The 20,898-nt window shown below is 48.8% G+C and overlaps 4 protein-coding genes across 32 annotated transcripts in view; 3 read left to right on the forward strand and 1 right to left on the reverse strand.

The window, feature by feature from the left end:
• ed (hemicentin protein echinoid) overlaps positions 1–8,112 on the forward strand; it is a 39,623-nt gene extending 31,511 nt beyond the window's left edge. For both annotated transcript variants that reach the window (XM_018022316.2, XM_018022315.2), the window contains exons 2-7: positions 1,732–3,193; positions 4,355–5,595; positions 5,799–5,967; positions 6,054–6,232; positions 6,860–7,135; positions 7,941–8,112. In XM_018022316.2, coding sequence (XP_017877805.2) covers positions 1,732–3,193; positions 4,355–5,595; positions 5,799–5,967; positions 6,054–6,232; positions 6,860–7,135; positions 7,941–8,092 — 3,479 coding nt within the window. In that variant the 3' untranslated portion in view covers positions 8,093–8,112. The remainder of the gene's footprint in view (positions 1–1,731; positions 3,194–4,354; positions 5,596–5,798; positions 5,968–6,053; positions 6,233–6,859; positions 7,136–7,940) is intronic.
• Positions 8,113–8,200: 88 nt separating this feature from the next.
• On the forward strand, positions 8,201–11,821 carry LOC108623645 (uncharacterized). The gene has a single exon (XM_018022317.2). It carries the CDS (start codon positions 8,219–8,221, stop codon positions 9,392–9,394), a length of 1,176 nt encoding a protein of 391 aa, XP_017877806.1. The 5' UTR covers positions 8,201–8,218; the 3' UTR covers positions 9,395–11,821.
• A 138-nt stretch (positions 11,822–11,959) lies between these two features.
• On the forward strand, positions 11,960–19,042 carry LOC108623632 (formin-2). Of its 2 annotated transcripts, none has more exons than XM_026812469.1 (10): positions 11,960–12,302; positions 13,186–13,807; positions 14,362–14,704; positions 15,647–15,822; positions 15,890–17,045; positions 17,126–17,247; positions 17,350–17,634; positions 17,708–18,245; positions 18,307–18,560; positions 18,629–19,042. In XM_026812469.1, the coding sequence occupies exons 2-10, from the start codon at positions 13,349–13,351 to the stop codon at positions 18,773–18,775; spliced, it is 3,480 nt and encodes a 1,159-aa protein (XP_026668270.1). In that variant the 5' UTR covers positions 11,960–12,302; positions 13,186–13,348; the 3' UTR covers positions 18,776–19,042. The 2 variants fall into 2 exon arrangements, with proteins under 2 accessions (XP_026668270.1, XP_017877784.1); XM_018022295.2 differs by having other exon boundaries at positions 11,960–12,295.
• Positions 19,043–19,125: 83 nt separating this feature from the next.
• The window catches only part of shot (dystonin-like protein short stop), a 73,340-nt gene continuing 71,567 nt past the window's right edge, over positions 19,126–20,898 (reverse strand). For all 27 annotated transcript variants that reach the window (XM_026812466.1, XM_026812462.1, XM_018022263.2 and 24 more), the window contains one exon: positions 19,126–20,717. In XM_026812466.1, coding sequence (XP_026668267.1) covers positions 20,555–20,717 — 163 coding nt within the window. In that variant the 3' untranslated portion in view covers positions 19,126–20,554. The remainder of the gene's footprint in view (positions 20,718–20,898) is intronic.

Genomic DNA, 20,898 nt, shown 5'->3' on the forward strand with positions numbered 1-20,898 from the left:
GGCGGCGCGTCCACTCCGGCTAGAGTCTAGAAACGAGTGCACCGCTCGTTACGTCGCCCCCACCTTTCGTCAAATTCAAATGTCAACGAGCATTCCTCCACGATTATTCCCCGATCGGAAGCCGAGACGTGATCGAACGCTCGTTCCCGATGCCGCTTATCGGACAAAGAATGAATTTTATCCATGAAGAATTTATCATTCGACTGAAACTCTGCAAACAATTTCTTCTACGACGCATTCCGGCAGCTGATGAATCAACTCGACGCCGATCGGTACAAGTTTCATTTGTTAACCCGCTACTTTTGACGGCGGTCATTATGAAATATTCATAGGTGCTACAATCTCTTTCCACACGTGGCTGATTCATATTTCATTAATCCTTGATAAGCGCTGGTGAAAGTCTCGGAACTAGCCAGTCATTACGGCGTTACTGCTTCCTACTTTTTTTTTTTCTCTCTCGCGTGCCGTACGTTTCGGAGCAGCTGGAACACGGAGGCCATCGGTGGTCTGAACGCGCGTTTGTGCTCCGAAACTGAAAGGGGCTGGGCCTCGGATTGGACCACACGTTGCTCGACACGCGTGCTCGTAAAGATAGCTGAAATACGCGGGAGTAGCTTCTATTGCGGCCGGTAGCAGCTTGTCCCGACAACGAAAGAAATAGAAACGCGGCGGCACGCAATGAGAAGATTCTGCTATCGAAAAGTAAACAAGCAGAGGCGAGGGTTGAAACGTAAACTACGATGGGTCGATGAATAGCTAAGACGGGGGTGTATCGAGGCGAAGGGAGCGAGGAACGGGGCAGCGCGGATGGATTTATAGAGAGACAGGCAGACGTAAATATAGACTCGCGGTGCATAGGCTGAGAAAAGATAGGGTGCGTGGGAAGGAGGGAGTTTGAAAGGTGAGGGAGTAAGGTTGAACGGAGACGAACGTCGTAGAGGAGGAACGGTCAGAGGGGAACGATAGAGAGGGGAACGATAGAGAGTACCTTAGAGGAAACGATAAGGAGAGGGGCTTAATGCCGTGTACGAGGAGAGAGAGAGAGAGAGAGAGAGGTTGCGATATCGGCGAGAAGTCAAACCGGTGACTTTACCGTTATACGACCCAATGACGAGACACCGTCGGCATCGCCTCGCCGTCGAGTCGCGTCTCAACGTCCATCATTTTGCACATATGCAATATATATGAAAGCGTCCGATGAAATAATTGAGAAGCCAATCGCGAATTCGAATTTGAACGACGGGCCCTTACAGACTAATTAATCGTAGCTTTACTCTTTAAATTGGCACATGTTTGCTGCACTCGCGTCACGATTTTTTCCCTTTCGACGTCGACTATCGGGCCATTAACGACGAGCATATCAAAGATACTCGTGTCGCTTAAGTAATCGATATTACTTTCTAAATTAGTCGCTTTTAAACAGTGAATATTTTACATCGATTTAAGAGACCGATTAACTGTGTCATAAGCGGCTTTCAGGAGTATGACATGTCAAACGCGAGCTAGATTGAAATCAAGTATTAAACACGGTTCGGACCGTGTATGTAGTAGATTTAAACCACCCCACCCGCACTGGTTCCCTCTGTATATCCGGCGAGCCGACGCGGCTGCTGCCGTGCGATGGGAAACGAGGAGCGCGAGAAAATGCAGATGACGCGATGAAAAGAAAATGAGCGCGTCCGCCGATGAGAGATACATCGTTTCTAACGAGTCTCTCGCACTGTGTTTCAGCGGCGGCACAGGGACGCATGGAGGACACACAGATGGACACGCACGAGGGGTCCACCGTGCAGCTGCAGTGCCGTTTCCCAGCGCCCCGTGAAAACGTGACCTGTTTCTGGTTGACGCACACCAACGACAACCACGACAACGCGGCCATCGACAACCTCTCGTTATCGCCGCAGTACAAAGTGTTCATGAACCTCGAGGAAGGCCGATACGACCTTCAGATACGCAACGTTTCGTACGAGCGTGACAACGGCAAGTACGAGTGCAAGGTGAAAGCGGGCGGTACCGGGCACGATTTCCACCGGAAGTACATCACGCTTACCGTGTTGAGGGCGCCGGGACAACCGACAATCTCGCCGAGCTTCGCGACCGCCACCGAGGGACAGAAGCTCGAGTTACGGTGCAACACGGAGGGCGGCAGCCCCGAACCGAATGTCACATGGTACCGCGGCAACGAAATCGTGAGCCTCCATTCCGGCAGAATTTTAATGGTAGAACCGAAAAAAGAGGACGACCAGGCGACGTTCCGTTGCGAAGTGTGGAACAGAGCCATGAGCAAGGGAGAAACGTTAAGCGCGAACGTGACCCTCGACGTGAATTACTTCCCGCGGGTCAAAGTTGGACCGGAGAATCCTTTGAAGGTGGAGGTGAACGGAACCGCGGATCTCAAGTGCGACGTCGACTCGAAACCCGTCGTGACGAACGTGCGATGGTTGCGAGACGGCAGCTTCGTGGCTACCACTTTTCAGCATACCATACGAAGAGTTACCGTGCAGGATGCTGGCAAGTATACCTGCCAGGCGGACAACAAATTGGACAGGAAGGGCGAGAGTTCCCTACTGCTAGACGTTCTTTACCCACCGACCGTGTCCATAGAAGGCGATCCTGTGAGGATCGCGGAGGTCGAAGACACGATCACCGTGCACTGCAACGTGACTGCGAATCCGCCGCCGTCGGTGATCGAATGGTCGCGTGAAGGCCGACCGGATTTTCGACAGATCGGCTCGATCCTTCGGCTGATCCGCGTCACCGCCGATCACGCCGGAAATTATACCTGTGGCGCAATGAATACGATACATCCGTCGGGCGGTAAGAGCAGAAACTACTCCGCGTCTGCTCGTTTGACCGTTCGCGTCAGGTACAAGCCAGGCCCAGCGAGAGTCACTCCGGATTCACCGGTCGCCGTCGAAGGAACCAAAGTGATCCTCACTTGCACGGCGAGTCCGCCAGGATATCCAGAGCCTAGGTATAAATGGTGGAAGGAGGGCGAGTCCGGGATCATTTCCATGTCGTCGGAGAACACTGGTCCCAGGTACGAGATCGACTCGGTTCACCTTGGAAGCGAGGGAACTTACAAGTGCCATGCGACTAACGAAATCGGTAACGGGGAGGCCGCCTCCGTCAACCTGACGGTTCACCAGCCACCGAAGATACTCACGAAACTACAGCCGCACGTTGTCAGAAAGTGAGTATCCGATTTTCTTAAGATCCTTCTCTTACTATCTGTTCTAACGCGTTACTCGCGGAGGTTATCGAGGGGAAGGATAAAAGTTCGAATGCCATTGGCTGGCCCGGAAATTGGGTCGGCGCTCTTTAAGCTGGGATTAAGAGCTTACCGTTTGAAAGTTGGCGAAAAGTTTCGGAACACCTTAGATACCGGTGGTTGTATTAATTCACAAATAACCGGGAAACCATTACCTGGCTGAAGGCGCGACGGGGGAGGGTAGAGTAAAAAATTGCCAGGGAAATGAGAAATCGCCAATTCCCTTTTAACCGTAGCGAAAAATTCATCTTCGCAAGCGCAGCTAGGCCCTCGTGACGTGATTGCAATTACACGGGATATGACGAATAATAGGCAGTGGTCGACCAGAAACGGAATACTTAATTACCTTCTTCTCCGCTGCTAAAAATACGGAAGAATTACGCCGGCTCGGTGGTCGCGCGCAGCCAGTGCATTCAACCCTTACCCCGAAACGTTTCTCTGTATTTTTAACGACAAAGGGGACAATTAAATGTGCTACGGACGCGTACACATGCACAGTGCGTTTAATATAACAATGGGAATACCTTTACGCGGTACAAATTGCAGGGAAACGCGAAAAGTATTTCCAGCTCCAGCGTTGGCGACGGGGAAACCAGTTTCCGAAAATTTTCATTGAATTCATTCTGCCAACACTGACTGCGTACCGTATTTGCATCCTGCTTACTCTTTACCGGTTGTACTGCGTTTCATTAAGTCCAGCGTTTTATTATTTCCATGTTTTTTTCTGCTTCGCTTTTTATTGTCAAATAATTAATTTTTACCTTCCCACGCGTGCGGTATTGCGTCAACATGCATATTTATACGTTTTGTAAGGAGAAATATGTAAATCTTTGTTCGCTATAAAATCCAATTTTCGAAATTGGTTTGAAAATCATGCAAAATGCGATAAGAGATTCATTTATTCATACTCATAAATAATAACTGCGTGACGACGACGTTTTCGCGAACGCACTTGAGCCTAATTGATCGGACGCACCGGTACAAAAGTAAAAATGGAAATTCGAGGGGGTATGCAAATGACACAACCGCGGCAACCGTGAATTAAGAAACGTGGAAGCAACGGGGAAATATCTGTGTTCGCAGGGCCGGCGAGTCCTCGTTTCAAGTATCCTGCGTGGCGCAGGGCAAGCCTCCGCCGAGCATTCGATGGCTGAAGGACGATCAAGAGTTGACCGCCGACGAGAGGCTGTACAAGGTGACTACCACCGCGACGGAGGGTCACGGGAACGTGATCACGGTGAACTCGACGCTGAGGTTCCTGGGGCACGCGCGGCCGCAGACCGACAAGATCGTCGCCAGCGATCGCGGCAAATACACCTGCGTGTCCGTGAACGAGGTCAAGAAGGACGAGTCGACGATGATGCTGCAGGTGGAACACGAGCCGATCGCGCTCCATCAGCACGGGAAAGTCGCGTACAATCTGAGGGAGACGGCGGAGGTCGCGTGCAAAGTTCAAGCTTGGCCGAAGCCGGAATTCCAATGGAGTTTTGGAAACAACGCGGCTAGGTTGCAAGGCTCATCCAGCGACGGACACTACGAAATATCCACCAGCAGCGACAATTACGACGTTCACACTTCGGTGCTTAAGATCACGAATATCCGCGAGCTGGATTACGGAGATTACAGTTGCAGGGCGACGAACATGCAAGGGAGCATTACTTCGACGATCAGGCTTCAGTCGAAGGGCGCGCCGGACAAACCTATGAATGTCACCGCGATAGACGTGGGTCCCACTCACGTGGCGTTGCTCTGGGAGTTCGGCTTCGACGGAGGACTGCCTATCACTAAGTACTTCGTCTCGTACAGAAGAGTGCCGGGCGGCGACGAGATAGTCTCGCCGGATTGCGCGGTCCCTCGGCCACCCGCGGGCCAATGGCTCGAGTTAGACTGTCGTCACTCGAATCCGTGCAACGTGACCAATCTCGAGCAGCACCAGACTTACGTGTTCAAGGTGAAAGTGTACAATACGAAGAATCATTCGGATTATTCGGACGAGGTGACGGCGACAACCGCGGTGGCCAAAATCCCGGCACCCTTGAGAATCAGTTACGATCCCGAGAGCGGAATGCTCGCCATTAGCGTCGGCGCTACTTGCTTATCCTTGGTTGCCTCGATCGAGAAGTTCGATGGGCCGCCCTCGTCCACGGACGATTCGCAGTGGAGGATCCTCGACGAGTGGCCTCTCGAAGTGCTCGGGAGTGCACCTACTCAGAGGGAAGGTGTCCTCGACGATCCGGAAACAGTGGACGCAGAACCCAGAGTCAGAGTCAGGCTATGCCTGAAAGCTGATCGACAAAAATGCGGCGACTACGCAGAAGCTGAAAGTAAGTAGAATCTGATCTGCTTGCCAATTTTGCTTGTTCAGGCCGTTCCATTACTCTTTGCCTTTTCTACTCCGTCTTGACCGAATTACGATGGCATTTTCCAATTTTCTATTCCAAACGCGTGTAATCGTAGTCCTGTTCGATGAATAAACGGCAGTGAGTGTTTGCATGTTCGCCAAACAGTTTTTTATTAATTTTCGCAGTCGGTCCATCGCGCATCGCGCAGTCCGGGGCACTCGCCACGCCGACGTTAATTGCCCTGGTGGTCAGCGGAGCCGTCTTTTTACTGTTCGCCGCTCTACTGTTGCTCTTTTGTCGGTGTCGTCGGAAGCACGCGACCAAAGCCAAGGACTACGAGATGGACTCGAACGCGTGAGTGTTTCCTCGATGGTCGGATGATAATAACGAAGAAGATCCGCGTACTTCGTGAAGGGATTTCGATGTTTGATATCGTGCAGGGTTCGACCGAGCCTCGTCGCCGGGAATGGGCAACAGAGCCAGGCGCCGCCGCCCTACTACGCGGAGAACAAAGCCTTGGAACACAGCTTGGATCACGCGCTCGCCATGGAAGACTCGAAAACGCCCGCTTACTCTCAACCCGGTTATGGATACCACCAACCGAACCACAATATCAATGGTAAACATCTTTATCACGACGTTAATATGACAAGAAGTAATGTTACGTCCTACGGACAGTCATTAAATCTCGTATCGAGGATCTCAAGTGAATCACGGGAAAAACGCGATGTGTGTCTATAATAATTTAATCGGATTTAATTTGATACTATCAATTTAAGGAGCTAACCGGGAAACGGTTGTACGTATATCGCACCCTGTTAGAAAAAAATATGGTATAAAGTAGAACGGTTTAACGAGCTGCTCTTGCTTCCCGTGCCCGTACTTTTTCCGTAACTCTAACGATTCCTACCGCAATTTGGCGGTTCTTTCTCGTGTTACTCTCACTACCCATTTATTGAGTACGATTCACGTGACCGGGAATAATTACTACGCTTGGTAAGAAAACATTGGTCCCTCGTTCGTTCCCATCAAATAATGATCGAACAATAATAGGACTAATATTTATCGACCAATTACTTCTTCTACAACGAACACACGAGGCTCTCTTACGTCGTTCGACGGGGAATTAATATAACTGCTCATATCGGGTCGTAACTCCGCTGTAACGTCTCAAGGCTATTATCCCGTGGAAATAGTTACGAGGACCGGGCGATGAATGATGGCCGAGGTGTTTTTGTTTCAACAGGCGTTAACATGGGTTACATGGACAACAGCTACTCGAACTCGAACAACGGTGGCTCGGTGAATTCGCAGGACTCGATCTGGCAGATGAAGTCGGCCGCGGCGAACGGCGTCGGCCAGGCTTACGACTTGGCCGGCTACGCAACTACCGAGTCGGATTACCCGACCCACCCTCATTACCTTCCGCAGCGGGAGGATTACCGGGAGAGTCATAATCTAAGTCGACAGCAGTTTTGCTCGGAACCATTCGCCACCGTCGTAAAGTCTCAAAAACACGTCGGTGAGTAGTATTCTTTAGTCGGAACTCCCGTTTCCGACGCCGATCGTTCCCGCCGTCGTTCTACATCTTTCCCCTCCTTTTTACCCTTTTTACCCCGGCTTTCAACCGTTTCCCCTGGCTTTTTCCACCCGATGGCCCCCGGACGATCGACCCACCACGCGTCCAGCGATGAGCATTCAATTCTATCTGTCGCAAGTTCTCGGAGCAATTTAGTTATACGGAAAGTTCGGAATCGGCGAACGTTATTCGAATCGAAAAATGTTTCAAGGTGTTTTCGACGGCCCTGACAGGCTTAATAGCCGATCGAACGGAGTCAGAGGAACAGTTCCCTTACCATCGGCTCAGACGGGACTCTCGCGAGTTACCGGATATTAGAATTCAGCCCGGCGGACGATCGCGGATTTTTATCTCTCTTTCGTAGCGCGGATTGTCTTACGGCGTGTTTATACAGCCACGTAGAAGAACCGGTGCAGTTTAAGGCGAAACGTGGCGCTCCGAGGGCCGGGATCTCGCGACGCGTGCCGCGCATTCTAATGCCCAGAACGATCACAATTTTTTCAATGAAGACATCCTCGAATTACCCTTAAGCACCGGGAACGGAGTCGAAGTTCAGTCGAAGCACATTTGAGACCCGGTATTCCCAATGGTCCTTTATAGCAGAACCGCACACGTTCGGATCTCACTGGAACCCATCGCCGTCCTAAAACCGCCACCCGTCTCAGTTCCCGTTCTCCGCGCACGTACCCCGACGTCACGCGTTTCTTTTGTTTTCTCTACAACCTCTTGCCGGTTGTTTGCCCGACAGATTCGCCGTACGACGTGTCTGGTCTACCGTATCAGGAGAACTACGACGAGGACGCGAAGCCACCTCAGCAGGTCAGCCTGTCGTACGACGAGAGCCTCGAGTCCGGATATTCCACCCCGAGACCGCGGATCATCCGCGAAATAATCGTTTGAGATCCAGCTACCGGCTCGCGAGCCGGAAACACCTGTACTTCATGGGTATAGCAAGAGGCCGCGACCACCGGTGCTACAGTTCCCTATCACCCGGTGGACCATACGCGAGATCCTCTCCGTCACAGGATGGAGATAGTCATCGAGAATCCCATGAAATCGCCGCCACATCCGCCTAAAACGCCGCCCCCGTTGCTACCCTTGACGATGTCCCCGTGGAACGCGATCGTCACTGCGTCGAGCACGCTGCCGTCGACGACGAGCCCCACGATGCCTACGACTACCACCGTGATGACGATAACCATCGCCGAGAATCCCACCGCGATTCCCAGTTACCCGCTGCCCATTCGGTTCGCCTATCGTGAGACCTACGCGAATTCGCACCCCTACTGCAATCCGTACACCACCGCGCGACGAGTCCAATCGCGAGGAAGGCCGTACGACGATCCCGACGGAGCACCGTCGTTGTCGGTACGACGCGTCGACAAGTCCGGATTGCTGGGTATCACGGAACCAGAGGCGCCGGGTACTAGAACCGGCCTAAGACCACCGCGATTACTGTCCGGCGTGAACAGTGCTTCCGGAATGTTATCGCCGCGCAGGCTCGAGTGCGTAGGACAATTGGACCCGGTGCCAGAAGTGCCCGGACAGGTGACACGCGCAAACGTAGCGCCAGGCGCCTCTAACGCGTTTTTAACTAACGACATCCGGCTCGATCCCTGCGAACCGTTGCCCGGCACCCTGGCAAGACCGATCAAGTCGGCGTCGTTCGATTCCCTCGAGTCTCGTCACACGTTGCAAAACTTGAACCGCGAGCTGGACGGCATCGAGTTTTCCGACTTGTCAGAGGTCTCCGGTTACGCCTCGTCGTTCCGACTGCAGGAGAGCTGCGACGCGCGAATTCGAACATTGGGACGCTTATCGAGGCTCGCGCACGTGACTACCAACGAAAACAGTGGCAAATACACGGAGACCTGTTGCAACTTCCCGTTCGCCGAGCGGGGGACTCCGCAGTTTCCGGGATTCGAGGAAACCTCGAGTCTCCCGACGACCAGAGCCACCGTGACCACCGCCACAACGTCGACGACCACCGTCGCAGTGTCCACGATAAAGGAGATCCGCGAGAAGGACAAGGACGTCAGTGAGGACGCGGGCAAGAAAAAAAATCACGCGCCCGAAGAGGTGAGAGCCGAAGCGGAGGGTTGCGAGCACGGGGCTGAGGATTCATTGAAAGACGGTGAATCCTCGCAGAGGGGCGACGAGTTTCAAACGCTCAGAGTGATCATACGATCAGAACAATTGTGAAGGCAGTTCGTTAGAAATGAAACGGAAGCGAAGTATATCGTTCGATGTGTATTATATTTAAGTAGCGTAAGTGTGAACCGAAGAGAGATGGACGATCGAGTCTTTTCAGAGCGAGCGGAGTCTCGCGTTCAAAGGCTGACGCGATGCCATAAGAGGCCATACCTTCGAGAAGCAGAGACATTGTTGTTAATGTAAATGTTATGTGGGAGACGTCGGAGCTCGAACGCCAGGTTCTATCATGGAACGCGTTCGGGTTGCGACGAGTTTTGTGTATTTTGTACTTTTATATCGTGAATGCCTCCGATTACTGCGGTGGGTTACCTTGAAATCACTATTATTTTATAGAATCAATCATTTTTATTTTTCCAGACAGGATTCTAATTGAGAAATTCAAAAATTGAATTCAATTATGAATTACAGAATTATATATTATTTCATAGCGATTTCCAGGTAACTGCACCGCCGTCTCGTCGGAGATTTCTTGTACATGTACCATAACTTCGACTGCGCTGAGAAGCGCTTAGTAACGTAAGCAATAAGTCTAATGTTCAGAAGTGACACAGGCGTTTCAGAAATCGTATTCGAAGCACAGTTATTAGATCGTTCCATGATCGGATTATTTTAGAAATTCATCCTCGTTTTGCACACCGTACCGTTCGCATTACGTTTGTGAAAGTAATTGGAACGACGAGATTTATTATGCAACGATCTAATAAAGAGTTTCGCGAAGATCGGCGCCTGGTCAGAAACTTCCGAGCGTTCGTCTGTTGTAAATAACGGTAAACGTATCAGTACTTAACGAAGTGGAACACGTCCGTGGACAGGGCCTCGGGGATTCCGAGGAATTCCACGAGCCTCGTCCTCCTTTCGTTCTTCTCCTGTCCAGAGCGAGGGGAGGAGGATGATTAACCGTGGAGAAAGTGGAATACTTAGAAGCCCGGCGTTCGTGTCACGCGTTAAGATTTCTGGTTTCTCCTAGAAATCGTCACGCTGAATTTCGATGACGTAGCATGAAAAATCTTGGAACATCACATCGTCGAAAATAATTTCGAATCATCCCGTGACAGTAAACGCGGGTGACTCTCGAGTAAACTTTTTAAATTGCTTTACTACTACTTCACTTTTATGGAGTTTTCAGTCCGCGGGAAACAGAATCCGAAGGTTTTAACTTGCGATAATATATGGTAATAATGCATGAGTTCAAAGTTGCTTTCGTCGAAGTGAGAACTTTTTCGTGGGACGTCGCGGGAAATCGTCGGGACGATTCCCGCGGGGAAGCCGAACTTTTGGAAGGCCGCGGCTCGAGGAACGCGGTTTTCACCCCCCCTGAACTAACGATAGCTACGCTTTTAACGTTGAAAAGATATTACTTGGCCGCCGCATCTACCGTGCGTCCCTTTCATTTTGTAGTATTAACGCGGCGCGTCTAGCAAACTCGCGCACCGTAGCGACCTTCGTTGAAGTTCTTATTTTTGTACCGCCGCCGTTGCGAAACGACGTTCATTCGTCGATGGAATAAAAAAAAAAATAATGAATCGTGTTTCAATTCTCGTATTCTAGTACTCTCGTGTCAAATATACGCGCTATTAGAAAAGAGTGCAGATATACATAAATATAAATATATATATATATATATGTATACATAAAGAGAGAGAGAGAGAGAAGAGAGAGAGGAGGAGAAAAAAAGGACCAGCCGGATCGTATGCGTTCGTTCCTTTCGACTTGTGATCTCATTTCTTCGCCGAAGATGTTAAGATGAATTAATTTCTATCCTTCGGTAGGACGGGCGAACTCTGATTTCGACCGCGGGACGGTGTCTCCTTTTATTCGCTTTTGCAGTATTCTATTTTCACGTTGCATTTTTCATTCCCAGAATACATATTCGAGTTCTTAAACGAATTTACGCCTGGCACAGACTTAGAGACGCGTAATTTAAAAAGCGAAATATCGATTCTCTTAAAAACAGACCAGACGACTATTGTTTCAATATAGATGTGTGTTTCGGAGACCGTTTCTAGGTCTGCGGTAGGCAGTGAAAGATTAATAGCTCGGTCGTCGAATTTGGACCGCCGCATCGTCTCCGGAAGCGATGGGAAATAGAAAAAAAAACAAACAAAAAAAATCACCGTTCTGTTATTTTCCGAAACGACGAAAGCCGACCGACCGACCAAATATTACTGCCACCGGAAAACGGAAGCCTTTCAACCCTGACGTGCTGTACGTCGGTCGTGGGAGTGATTTGTTGCGCGCGCGCGCGCGCCTCGCCCGGCGACGCGTGCGAACTTTTGAAATTGATATATATCGACCGACAAACATAAACATATATATCAATTATCGTCCATTATAGTTACGATATTATTACGAATTATTATTTGTACAAATTTTATGTTGCGATATAAAATAAACGGTAAAACGTCTCTACGTGTACTTCGTTCTCCTTTAACCCTTTCACAGCTAGTGTACATGGATGTTCGCCTTGAGGGGATGGATATAAAAGTGTTCTAACAAAACGGGGACAAAGGTTGTGGAAAGTCACCCCGATTGATATCAGTTACGTACACAAGCCAGCACATCGATTATACTTTGATGGAAGAAACCTCGCGTCCCACCGCGTCTCTCCAAGCTAGTTAGTCGATCTTGCGCTGTCCGCGACAGCTAGTGTGCCAGAAATAGTGTCAGATCAGTTTGTACACATCAGATTTTACGCGAATTCGTAGAAATGTAGGAACGATCATACACAGACCGCGTGAACGAGCCGCGAAACCTGCCGTCGCGCACGCAACATTTCTAAACCATCGTCGGAAGAAGCGGATTTCATCTGTTTACTCGATGGAATTGTGTCGTGGAAGAACTATCGAGTGCTATACTTCAGCGTTGACTCAGGCAGAAGACACTTCATACGTAATTAGTAATAACGTAGTTATTATAATATGTTTGCTTCGATTATTATCTCCTCGTTAATTAGTCTGTATTTCCCAATTACACTAAACAGAATTTATTCAACTCTTCTGTCGAAATGCAATATGTTTAATAATTCCCACGGATGGAATACCTCATTTATATCCTTTAACTATTTACGTCTATCAAATAACATCACCCGTAATTACAAAACATACCATTTTGATCTACAACGTATCATTATCAGGTGTAATTATTTCCCAAAACCAATGAATCATTATCAATTCAACCCCCTCGTCGAATGCATATTTAATTGCCCGATGACACTGTTAGTAGCGCGCCTGTAATTATTTCCCAAAGCACAAAGCACCGAATGATTCGTATTTCGCTTGCAATCTATACCTTTCATTGAACTAATACTCAATATCAATGTTGCAGATTGCGAATATCAGTTCAGAGTAAGACGGTTAGATTTAAAATATAAAGATGATATATTCCATCACGGACAGTCATGATCGAACCTCGCAGAAGAGCTGGAAGGCTGGAATTTATAGTCGTTTCTCAGTTCTCGATTCTCAATTGCTTGTTGCAATTTTATTGAAGTAAGTCAATGAAATTTCAAAAATCTTTATCAACAATGAAATAAAACGTTTAAAAATGTATCATATGATTTTCATCAATCATGTATTTCAAAATACATATAAATGTAACAAGTACTTGAGTACTGAGTACTGAGAAACAATTATAAATTCGGGCCGTATATAAACACGTGCTTGAAAGCACGTGACGATTGTCTGTCGAAATCGCTCCCAGTAAAAACATGTATAAAAGAAACCTTTCGTTTTGAAGAAAAAGAAAGTTTTCGTTAATATCGAATACTATGTTCTCCACAGCCGCTGATCATCTTGGCATCGTTCCCGAGGAGCGTCGGCCGAGAGGATCCTCTGGCCGCGTGCTCGCCGATCCTCTCGGCAGTCGCCGCGTGCACGCGGGTCCGCGTCCGAGGATACCGGCGACTGCCACCCCCGTGGCCGAGGACTATCGACCGTTTCGGGGATGGAGGCGCGAAGGAGGCGCGATAGCGCAGCCGCGACCCCGCCGAGGCTGCGCGACGTCGCCCGGTTTTGTATCAACACGTTCAGAGCGTTCTATGCCGGGAACATCAGCGTCGCGTTCGCCACTGCAGCACCACCAGCCTCGTTCCGCAGCGAGGCCGAAGCCCGTCAGGAAGCGGCGCCCGGCGACCCTGACATGGGCAACCTGCAGAGCGACGTGAAGAAGAAGGGCAAGAAGGGTAAGGCCGTCGCCGGAGATGGAACCGCGAGCACTCCCGGATCAATCGCGGATGGTCTCGACGATGCGACCGAGACGGGTGACGATTGCGAGATCATCGAAGATGAAACGCCAGCTAAAAAGATCTCCGAGAAGCTGGACGAGTCTCAGAAGTTCGGGACGGAGAAACGACAAGCCCACAAGAGACAGGCTCCTAAGCCACCTGCGCCCGCGGTGATAAAGGTCAGTTCTCCAACCTTTTTAATCACCTCGACCTGAATTTCTTTGTATCGCAAGATCAGCAGATCTCGTTTTGCATATGCGATCACAGGTTTCTTTTATGTATAAATATCTACCGGTTCTGCAATTTAAATTGCTCGGAATTTTTGTGGGTCAGTCGGTCGGCGAAACGTTCTTCGCTGGGGTGTGAAATTGGGTGAATGTCACGATTGTAGGGTGTTTGCGGTAGTTAACGAAGCCCGATGGCGCCACGTTGCATCAATTCAAAATGCATTTCCGCCGTGACTCGTTCGTTCTTATTCAAACTTAAAATTAGAATTATAATTGGGTGATGATTAATCGGTTCAAACAAGAATTGACTCGATAACCTCCAGCTTAATTTCGTTATCACTCAAGGGAGACGATGATGACTATAAGCTTCCTAACCCCGATATTTAAATGGTTTGGAGTTTCGAGCAATCTTTGCAAAAACGTACCGGTCCAAAGACTCGAACTATGATTTTAATAGAATTTATATTGTTTTTAAACAAAACCAAGATTCCATAAATTAAATATAGGTCACTCCAACCGAGCCGCCCGAAAAGAAACCGTACGAGGATGACAAATCGGCTGACGCTACCAAGTCAACAGAAACGAAGGCTACGTTGTTGGTACCCGGGGCTAATCAGGGACAGAAACTGGAGCCGGCTCTCCTGGTCACCGACTCGTGGCGATTAGCCAATAAATGCATGGTCGTAGCGGAAGTCTCGATGCCGCCTAGTCAAGAATCATCCAGCGATAGCGTGTTCACCGATCCCGACGCGGCGGATGCTGCGAAAGAGGAAACGACGCAGCCATTCCCAGAACCGTTCGCCGTCAAGGCCAATGAACTGGATCAATCTTCTGTATCGCCGCTCTTCGGTGAGTATTTATTATTAAACGCGACACCAATTAAAATTCCTTTAAGACGAACAAAGTTTTGACATAAATACTGACAGCGACAGTTAAGAGATTATCTTCGACTCTCCACCTTTGAGAAAAGTTGTCGAGAAAGAGAATTTTTTATTAAACCGGCGCGTAGTCTGAAATGGCTTATTAGCACCACAGGAAATGAGACCTTCTTTGCCAAGGCTATATTTGCAGAGATGTTCCGGAATTTCTCGGGGCGAGATTAAGAGATGACTGATAAGGAGCGTTAGATAAACGTTATCGCGGAGGCGTGATTTTTCGCCACGTGTCTCGCAGTTATGCTTCTGCAGTCGCGCCAGTTTCACCGTGAAACGATGATTACGCCGCTCTGTTATCTCCTGTGTGAATTTTATTACAAAGCGACGTTCTAAACAAATTTCTAGAAACGATGTCCGACTACGTTCACTCGTTCTCTCTCCCGTTCGTTTCCTACGTATCGCTGCTGGCTTCAAAGTTTCAATAGAATCCCGCGTGGTTCGGATAACGACAGTTTTGATGGCCGTACGATTGGCAATTATCTCGGGATTGTCAAAGGTTAACGGGACGGTCAACGTTCGCGTTTGTCGCGGTCGCCGAATTGTGGAGAACGGGCGCGCGTATATCGAGAACGTCAATCCGCGAAAATCGGTTATGCGTTTGCTACCCGGGGACACGGTAGATCAGTCGAGAAGAGAAATAATAAGAGCAGCTAATGCCGGGCGAAGGCTGGAATTGCGTCAAATCCAAAAATGGAGTCGTCGTTGAATCGTGCTCGGATATAGGTTCAGATTCTTCTTAATTTTTATGTCACATGGCTCGGATTAAAGTTCAAAGTCCAGAGAACAATTTCATTTTTGAGATATCTGCTCCGATTTTTATGTTATAAATGATTCTCCCATAGATCTATTTTTTCAGAACGACGAATCGTTGGAACGTTAATCGCAGCTCTGCCTGAACAATTGAAGTCGCTACTCACGGAGGCCGAAGTCGAGCAGTTTGCGATGAGAATATATTCGCGGCTAGTGTCGGATGGGATCATCGGCTCGATTACCATCGACAGCGTGGCTCAGAAGAAGGAATCACAGATCGCAGTAAGAATTTGTTTGTGTAGTACCATTGAAAAAAGTTTGGGATCGGTTTATTCGTTGGTTGTTTCAGGAAGGTAAGTCCGAGTGCAGAGACACTCTGTCTGCGTCTGTCAGCTTAACTTCCGAGGGGATTTCCACGAAGGACAGACGCGATTCGGAGAAGGAATCAAGACCACAAGAATTCGAGCGATTTCAAGAACTCGCGAGGGAGGAAAATAAAGCTACTCAAGACAAATCCACGCAGTCTTCACCTCCTGCAACGGCTCTTCCAGAAGGAACCGATGATGCTCCTAAGGAGAGAAGTTCAGATGATAAGACCTCTCAAGAGGAGGGCGCAGTCGCTGCTTCTTCGGTTGCGAGTAGTTCGAAGGACGAGAAAAGCTTGTCGCAAAGTCGAACCACTCGAAGACAGTCAACTCCCCCATCGCCGGTTACGACACTGCCGCAACAAGTTTCTTTGCCTCCATCCTTTTCAAATACTCCACCACCTCCGCCACCGCCACCGCCACCGCCTCCGCCACCTTCGCCCTTCCTGGACTATCGTTCGCTGAACAATTCCACTTCGCAACCATCATTTTCTATACCACCCCCGCCACCGTTACCCGCGTCCACCGCGGGACAGTCCTTTACTACACAACGAAGCATCACGACATTGCCAACAGTCCCACCGCCCCCGCCACCTCCTCCGTTACCGCCGCCTGTTTTGCAAACGATAACCGAGGAGATCCAAGGAGCACCGCCCGAACCTCCACCGCCGCCTCCTCCCCCATCGCCTGCTCCAACGCTCGCTAAAATCGTCGCGTCTATTCCTCCTCCGCCACCACCGCCACTGCCGCAAGCACCCGTGTGCAATTCTATACCTCCGCATCCACCTCCGCCGCCTCCACCTCCTGCACCGCCGTTCTCGACCTCGTCTGTGACAGCTGGAATAAACGAAAGTCAATCCGTGCCTCCTCCGCCGCCGCCACCACCACTTCCGGCGTCCATCGGCGGAGTAAACATCGTACCACCGCCTCCGCCACCTCCTCCACCTCCGACGCCTTCAATCGGCGGCGTACCACCGCCGCCGCCGCCCATGGCAGGCATTCCTGGTGGCCCTCCACCACCTCCGCCCATGGCAGGCATTCCTGGTGGCCCACCACCGCCTCCGCCACCTCCTGGAAGCCAAGTGCCACCGCCTTTACCAGCACCTCCGGTTGGAGGTTGGAACCCACCTAGCAGAGCGTGTGAGTAACGAGTAAAAGGATCTTTTTTATTTGGGGCATAATCGTTGCACGGAGATCAGAATAGTGGGTCTGGAATTCAGGTATGAGGAAGGAACCCCTTGCCCCCGAGGTACCTATGAAGCCGCTCTACTGGACCCGGATTTTGGTACCTGTGGTGCCGACCGAACGTGGCTCCGTCGACGTTATGGATCCTGCTACGCAGGTAACTTCGATAAAATTACGAAAAATCATCGATCAATTAATTCCCGACGATCTTATCGAAGAGTTCAGAAATGAGGAACATGAAGTGTTCTAATTCTGACAGGCTCCACTATGGGCGGAATTAGAAGAAGTGAAAGATCTGGACATGAAAGAGTTCGCCGGTCTTTTTTCTCATCAAGTGACCGCGAGAAAGCCTGTAAAAAAACCGGACCAGGCTTCGAAACCATCTAAAACGCAGCCGGCGAAGATTCTCGACTCGAAACGATCGAAGAGCGTAGGAATTCTGGAGAAGAGTTTGCACCTCGACTTCAGCGAGGTCGAGAACGCCGTTTACAATTTAGACACTAGCGTCGTTAGTTTAGAAACGCTGCAGCAGATATACGAAATCGTGAGTAATTTCATTGAGAATTATTACACTATTTTAATAATTGAATTAATTTTTAACTCGAATTATTCCTCAGAGGCCAACGCAAAAGGAACTGGAAGACATAAGAGCGTTCGAAGAAACCAATCCAGACGTGCCCCTCGATCGTCCCGAGACTTTTCTCAAAAAGCTGTCCGGCATAAATCATTTTTCCGAGAGGATAGCTTGTCTAACGTTTCAAGCGGAGTTCGCTGAAACGATCTCACTAGTTTCATCCAAGTTAACGAATCTACGAACCACGTGCAACTTCTTACGGAATTCCAGTACACTGAAGAGGGTCATGGCATTGATTCTCACGTTCGGTAACTACATGAACGGCGGTAATCGAATACGAGGCCAGGCCGACGGTTTCGGCTTAGAGATTTTAGGCAAATTGAGAGACGTCAAGTCGAACACGCCTGGCGTCACTCTGCTCCATTACGTCGTAAAAGCCAGGCTTGCTGAATACAAGGATCATGATTTTGAGGAACCGCTGCCGCTGCCGATCCCGGAACCAGCAGACATCGAGGCGGCTTCGACGATTAATTTCGAGAACCTCTCGGGAGAATTGGACAGATTAAAGAGCAAGCTTCAAGGTGAGATCTTAAATCATGTATCATTCCTTCAATTATATTTAATTTCGTTTCTCTACTGCAGTTTGCACTGATAAATATAATATGGTCGTGGAATCGGACCCTGAATACTCGGGACCGTTTAAGGAGAAAATGGAGTCGTTCTTCCGGGAAGCGGCAGCGGAACTGGCGAACGAGCACGAGGGCCTGCTCGAGGCCAAAAGAGAATTCAAGGCTGTCATGCAATTCTATCAATACACGCCCAAAGGAACCACCCTGGACGCGGCCGATCCTAACGCGTTTTTCATCCTTTGGCTCGGTTTCTGCCGAGAGTTCAAAGTACGTAGCTACATTTATTATAATAAACTATTTGAAATTAATAATACTTACATAATAAACTCTGAAAGGATATTTGGAAGAAGGAGCAACAGCGGATACAGAAAGAACGAATGGAGAAGATGATAAAGAAATATGAAAGTAAAAACAAAGTGGAGAAACGAAAATTAAGCTCAACGGGACTAAAAGCACGGCTTCTGAAGCTATCGCGCAAGTAGTCACCGGCGTCTCACGGTCCGTCGATTCATTCTTATCAAATGCATCTATCGAAGATAAGGACTGGATCGCTACGGGCAGCTCGTGGATCGATCCGTACCGTTGGGTCCGTCCCAACTCTTCAAGGCACTAATTTCGTCGAAATCAAACAAAGTTTCGATCACTATCGCGTAGAGAACGTTCGTTCATATGAATTTGTTATTATTGTACATAGGCTTGTTGTTAAGTTTTGTTATCGTTAATTATAATAAATGATATTTTCTACAAGAGTCCTCTTCCGATTTAATTCATTTCTCCCACGTACTTCCGCTTAGTGATAAGGGAATTGATTGTAGACACTTTTACAAACAGATTCGTATGGTGTCAAATGCGTGTGCGTTTGCGTATATTTTGTTTTCCACTGCAATTAGTTAGCGACGATACAGAACCTTCAAGTAAAGCGAAAACAGAGATTAACATTTAAGAATAGTTAATAGATTAATTGCATCATCGTATGACTCGTGCTATCTTCGCGCGTTAATTATCGCATCCTAGACGGTAAAAAAAGAAGAAGAAGAAGAAGAAGAAGAAGAAGAAAAATAAGAGACATAGAAACGCTCGGAAATGTCTTTCGGAAAATAGATGCATCGTTCGTAAAGCCTGACACTTATAAACAGGATTTCGCCGTTTTATCAAGTTTCTTGGACGTAGCTGGGCTTACAAATAGATCATTTCGTTATGTTCGTTCTCGAAAAAAATTTCAACCAAGGGCCCTACCGGTTGACCCGCGCGCGTCGGCTCGCTTCGGCAGGCAGGTACGATTCGCGCAGAAGCGGTTTACGGCGATTAGACCTAAGGCAATCGTTGCGTGTAGCGTAATCTGTGTCTTTTCTCATTTATTTAGGAAACTGTCTTATTCGCGGAGGGGTTCCCGAGGCGGCACCGACGCGCAGGACCGAGCAATATGTACACTTAAATCCCGTTTTTGATTCGCTCGTTTAATTTCTTTTTTTTTTGCTCTCCCCGTAGGGCCCTTTTTTATCTCTTCATCGGGAAACGTGAAAAAGAAAATGAACAAAAAGATTACACGATTTCGATAATAAATAAACAATCGGCGACGATCATCAGGCTTCCTAAATGCCGTACCGTACCGTCTAATTCTCGTGAAACACGCATACACCGAATATCTTCTCCTCGAAACATGAAACGTTCGCGCGCGCGTGTGTGTGTTACGACCAGTAAAAACCTAGTCCTATGGATAACGTAAAATTACAATTACATTAATAGTAGTTATCGCTATTTCTCGGTAAAGAAAACTTATTACGAAACAGTTAATCGGTACGAACTGGGGCCGCGGGAGCCGACGTCGGGCTCCTACGTACGCCAGTATTCTCGTTACGTACAACCGACGTCCGGTCCCGCGATAATTCGCTTTGGACCGCGCTTCGCACTCGGCCCAACTTCTCCTATGCAATTCTTCCTTTTTTTTTTTTTTCTTTACAAAATACTCCAATAGTGTTAAGCTCTTTTACTCGATTCGGACGTGCCCGGAGAGGGAGAGGAAAGTTTCGCGTTTTAAGTATTCTCGAAGCAGCGAGGAAGCCAGCATCGACGTGGCCTCCCCGGTTTGGGGCGGTCTCGCGTTCGAATCGTTGTTGTTACACAATATTATATATTATATATATATATATATATTAGAATATCCTAAGCGTGTCAAGTCGGGTCGGCGACCACGACTTGCTTCGAGTAACGTTTGGCCTTTCTTTCGTTTTCAATGACTACGATTTTCGTTCGACGCCCGATTACAATCGGAACGGGGCGCGTTGGTCGATCGGCGTTGGTTTGCCCTTCCGTTGGCTGGCCGGCGTCGTCGAAACGGACGTGTCCGATGCGCCGGACGGCTTCCTGGATAACTTCAGGGATGGAGGCAGTGGCGTGCTCGATCCGCTGGACGGTGTTCTTGTTCTAAAGAAAATCAGTCATACCTTGTCACTCCGGGTCCATCGAACGCGATCAGGCGTCACGCGAGCAAACATTTCGATCGGTACGTATTCTGATACCGATTACTATTACGATTATATGTACAAATCCGTCCGGGTTCTTTCGGCACGGGATCACAACGACACAAGCGACAAACCAAATCTTA

Source organism: Ceratina calcarata, unplaced genomic scaffold, assembly GCF_001652005.2.
Source record: "Ceratina calcarata isolate Rehan_Ccalc_2016 unplaced genomic scaffold, ASM165200v1 scaffold283.2, whole genome shotgun sequence".
Taxonomy (NCBI): Eukaryota; Metazoa; Arthropoda; class Insecta; order Hymenoptera; family Apidae; genus Ceratina; species Ceratina calcarata.

Coding starts and splice junctions, on each gene's coding strand:
- LOC108623632 (XM_026812469.1), top strand. CDS start 13,349: ATGGAGGCGCGAAGGAGGCGCGATAGCGCAGCCGCGACCCCGCCGAGG. Junction 17,046..17,125: donor GAACCCACCTAGCAGAGCGT/GTGAGTAACGAG, acceptor TCTGGAATTCAG/GTATGAGGAAGGAACCCCTT. Junction 17,248..17,349: donor TTATGGATCCTGCTACGCAG/GTAACTTCGATA, acceptor TAATTCTGACAG/GCTCCACTATGGGCGGAATT.
- LOC108623645 (XM_018022317.2), top strand. CDS start 8,219: ATGGAGATAGTCATCGAGAATCCCATGAAATCGCCGCCACATCCGCCT.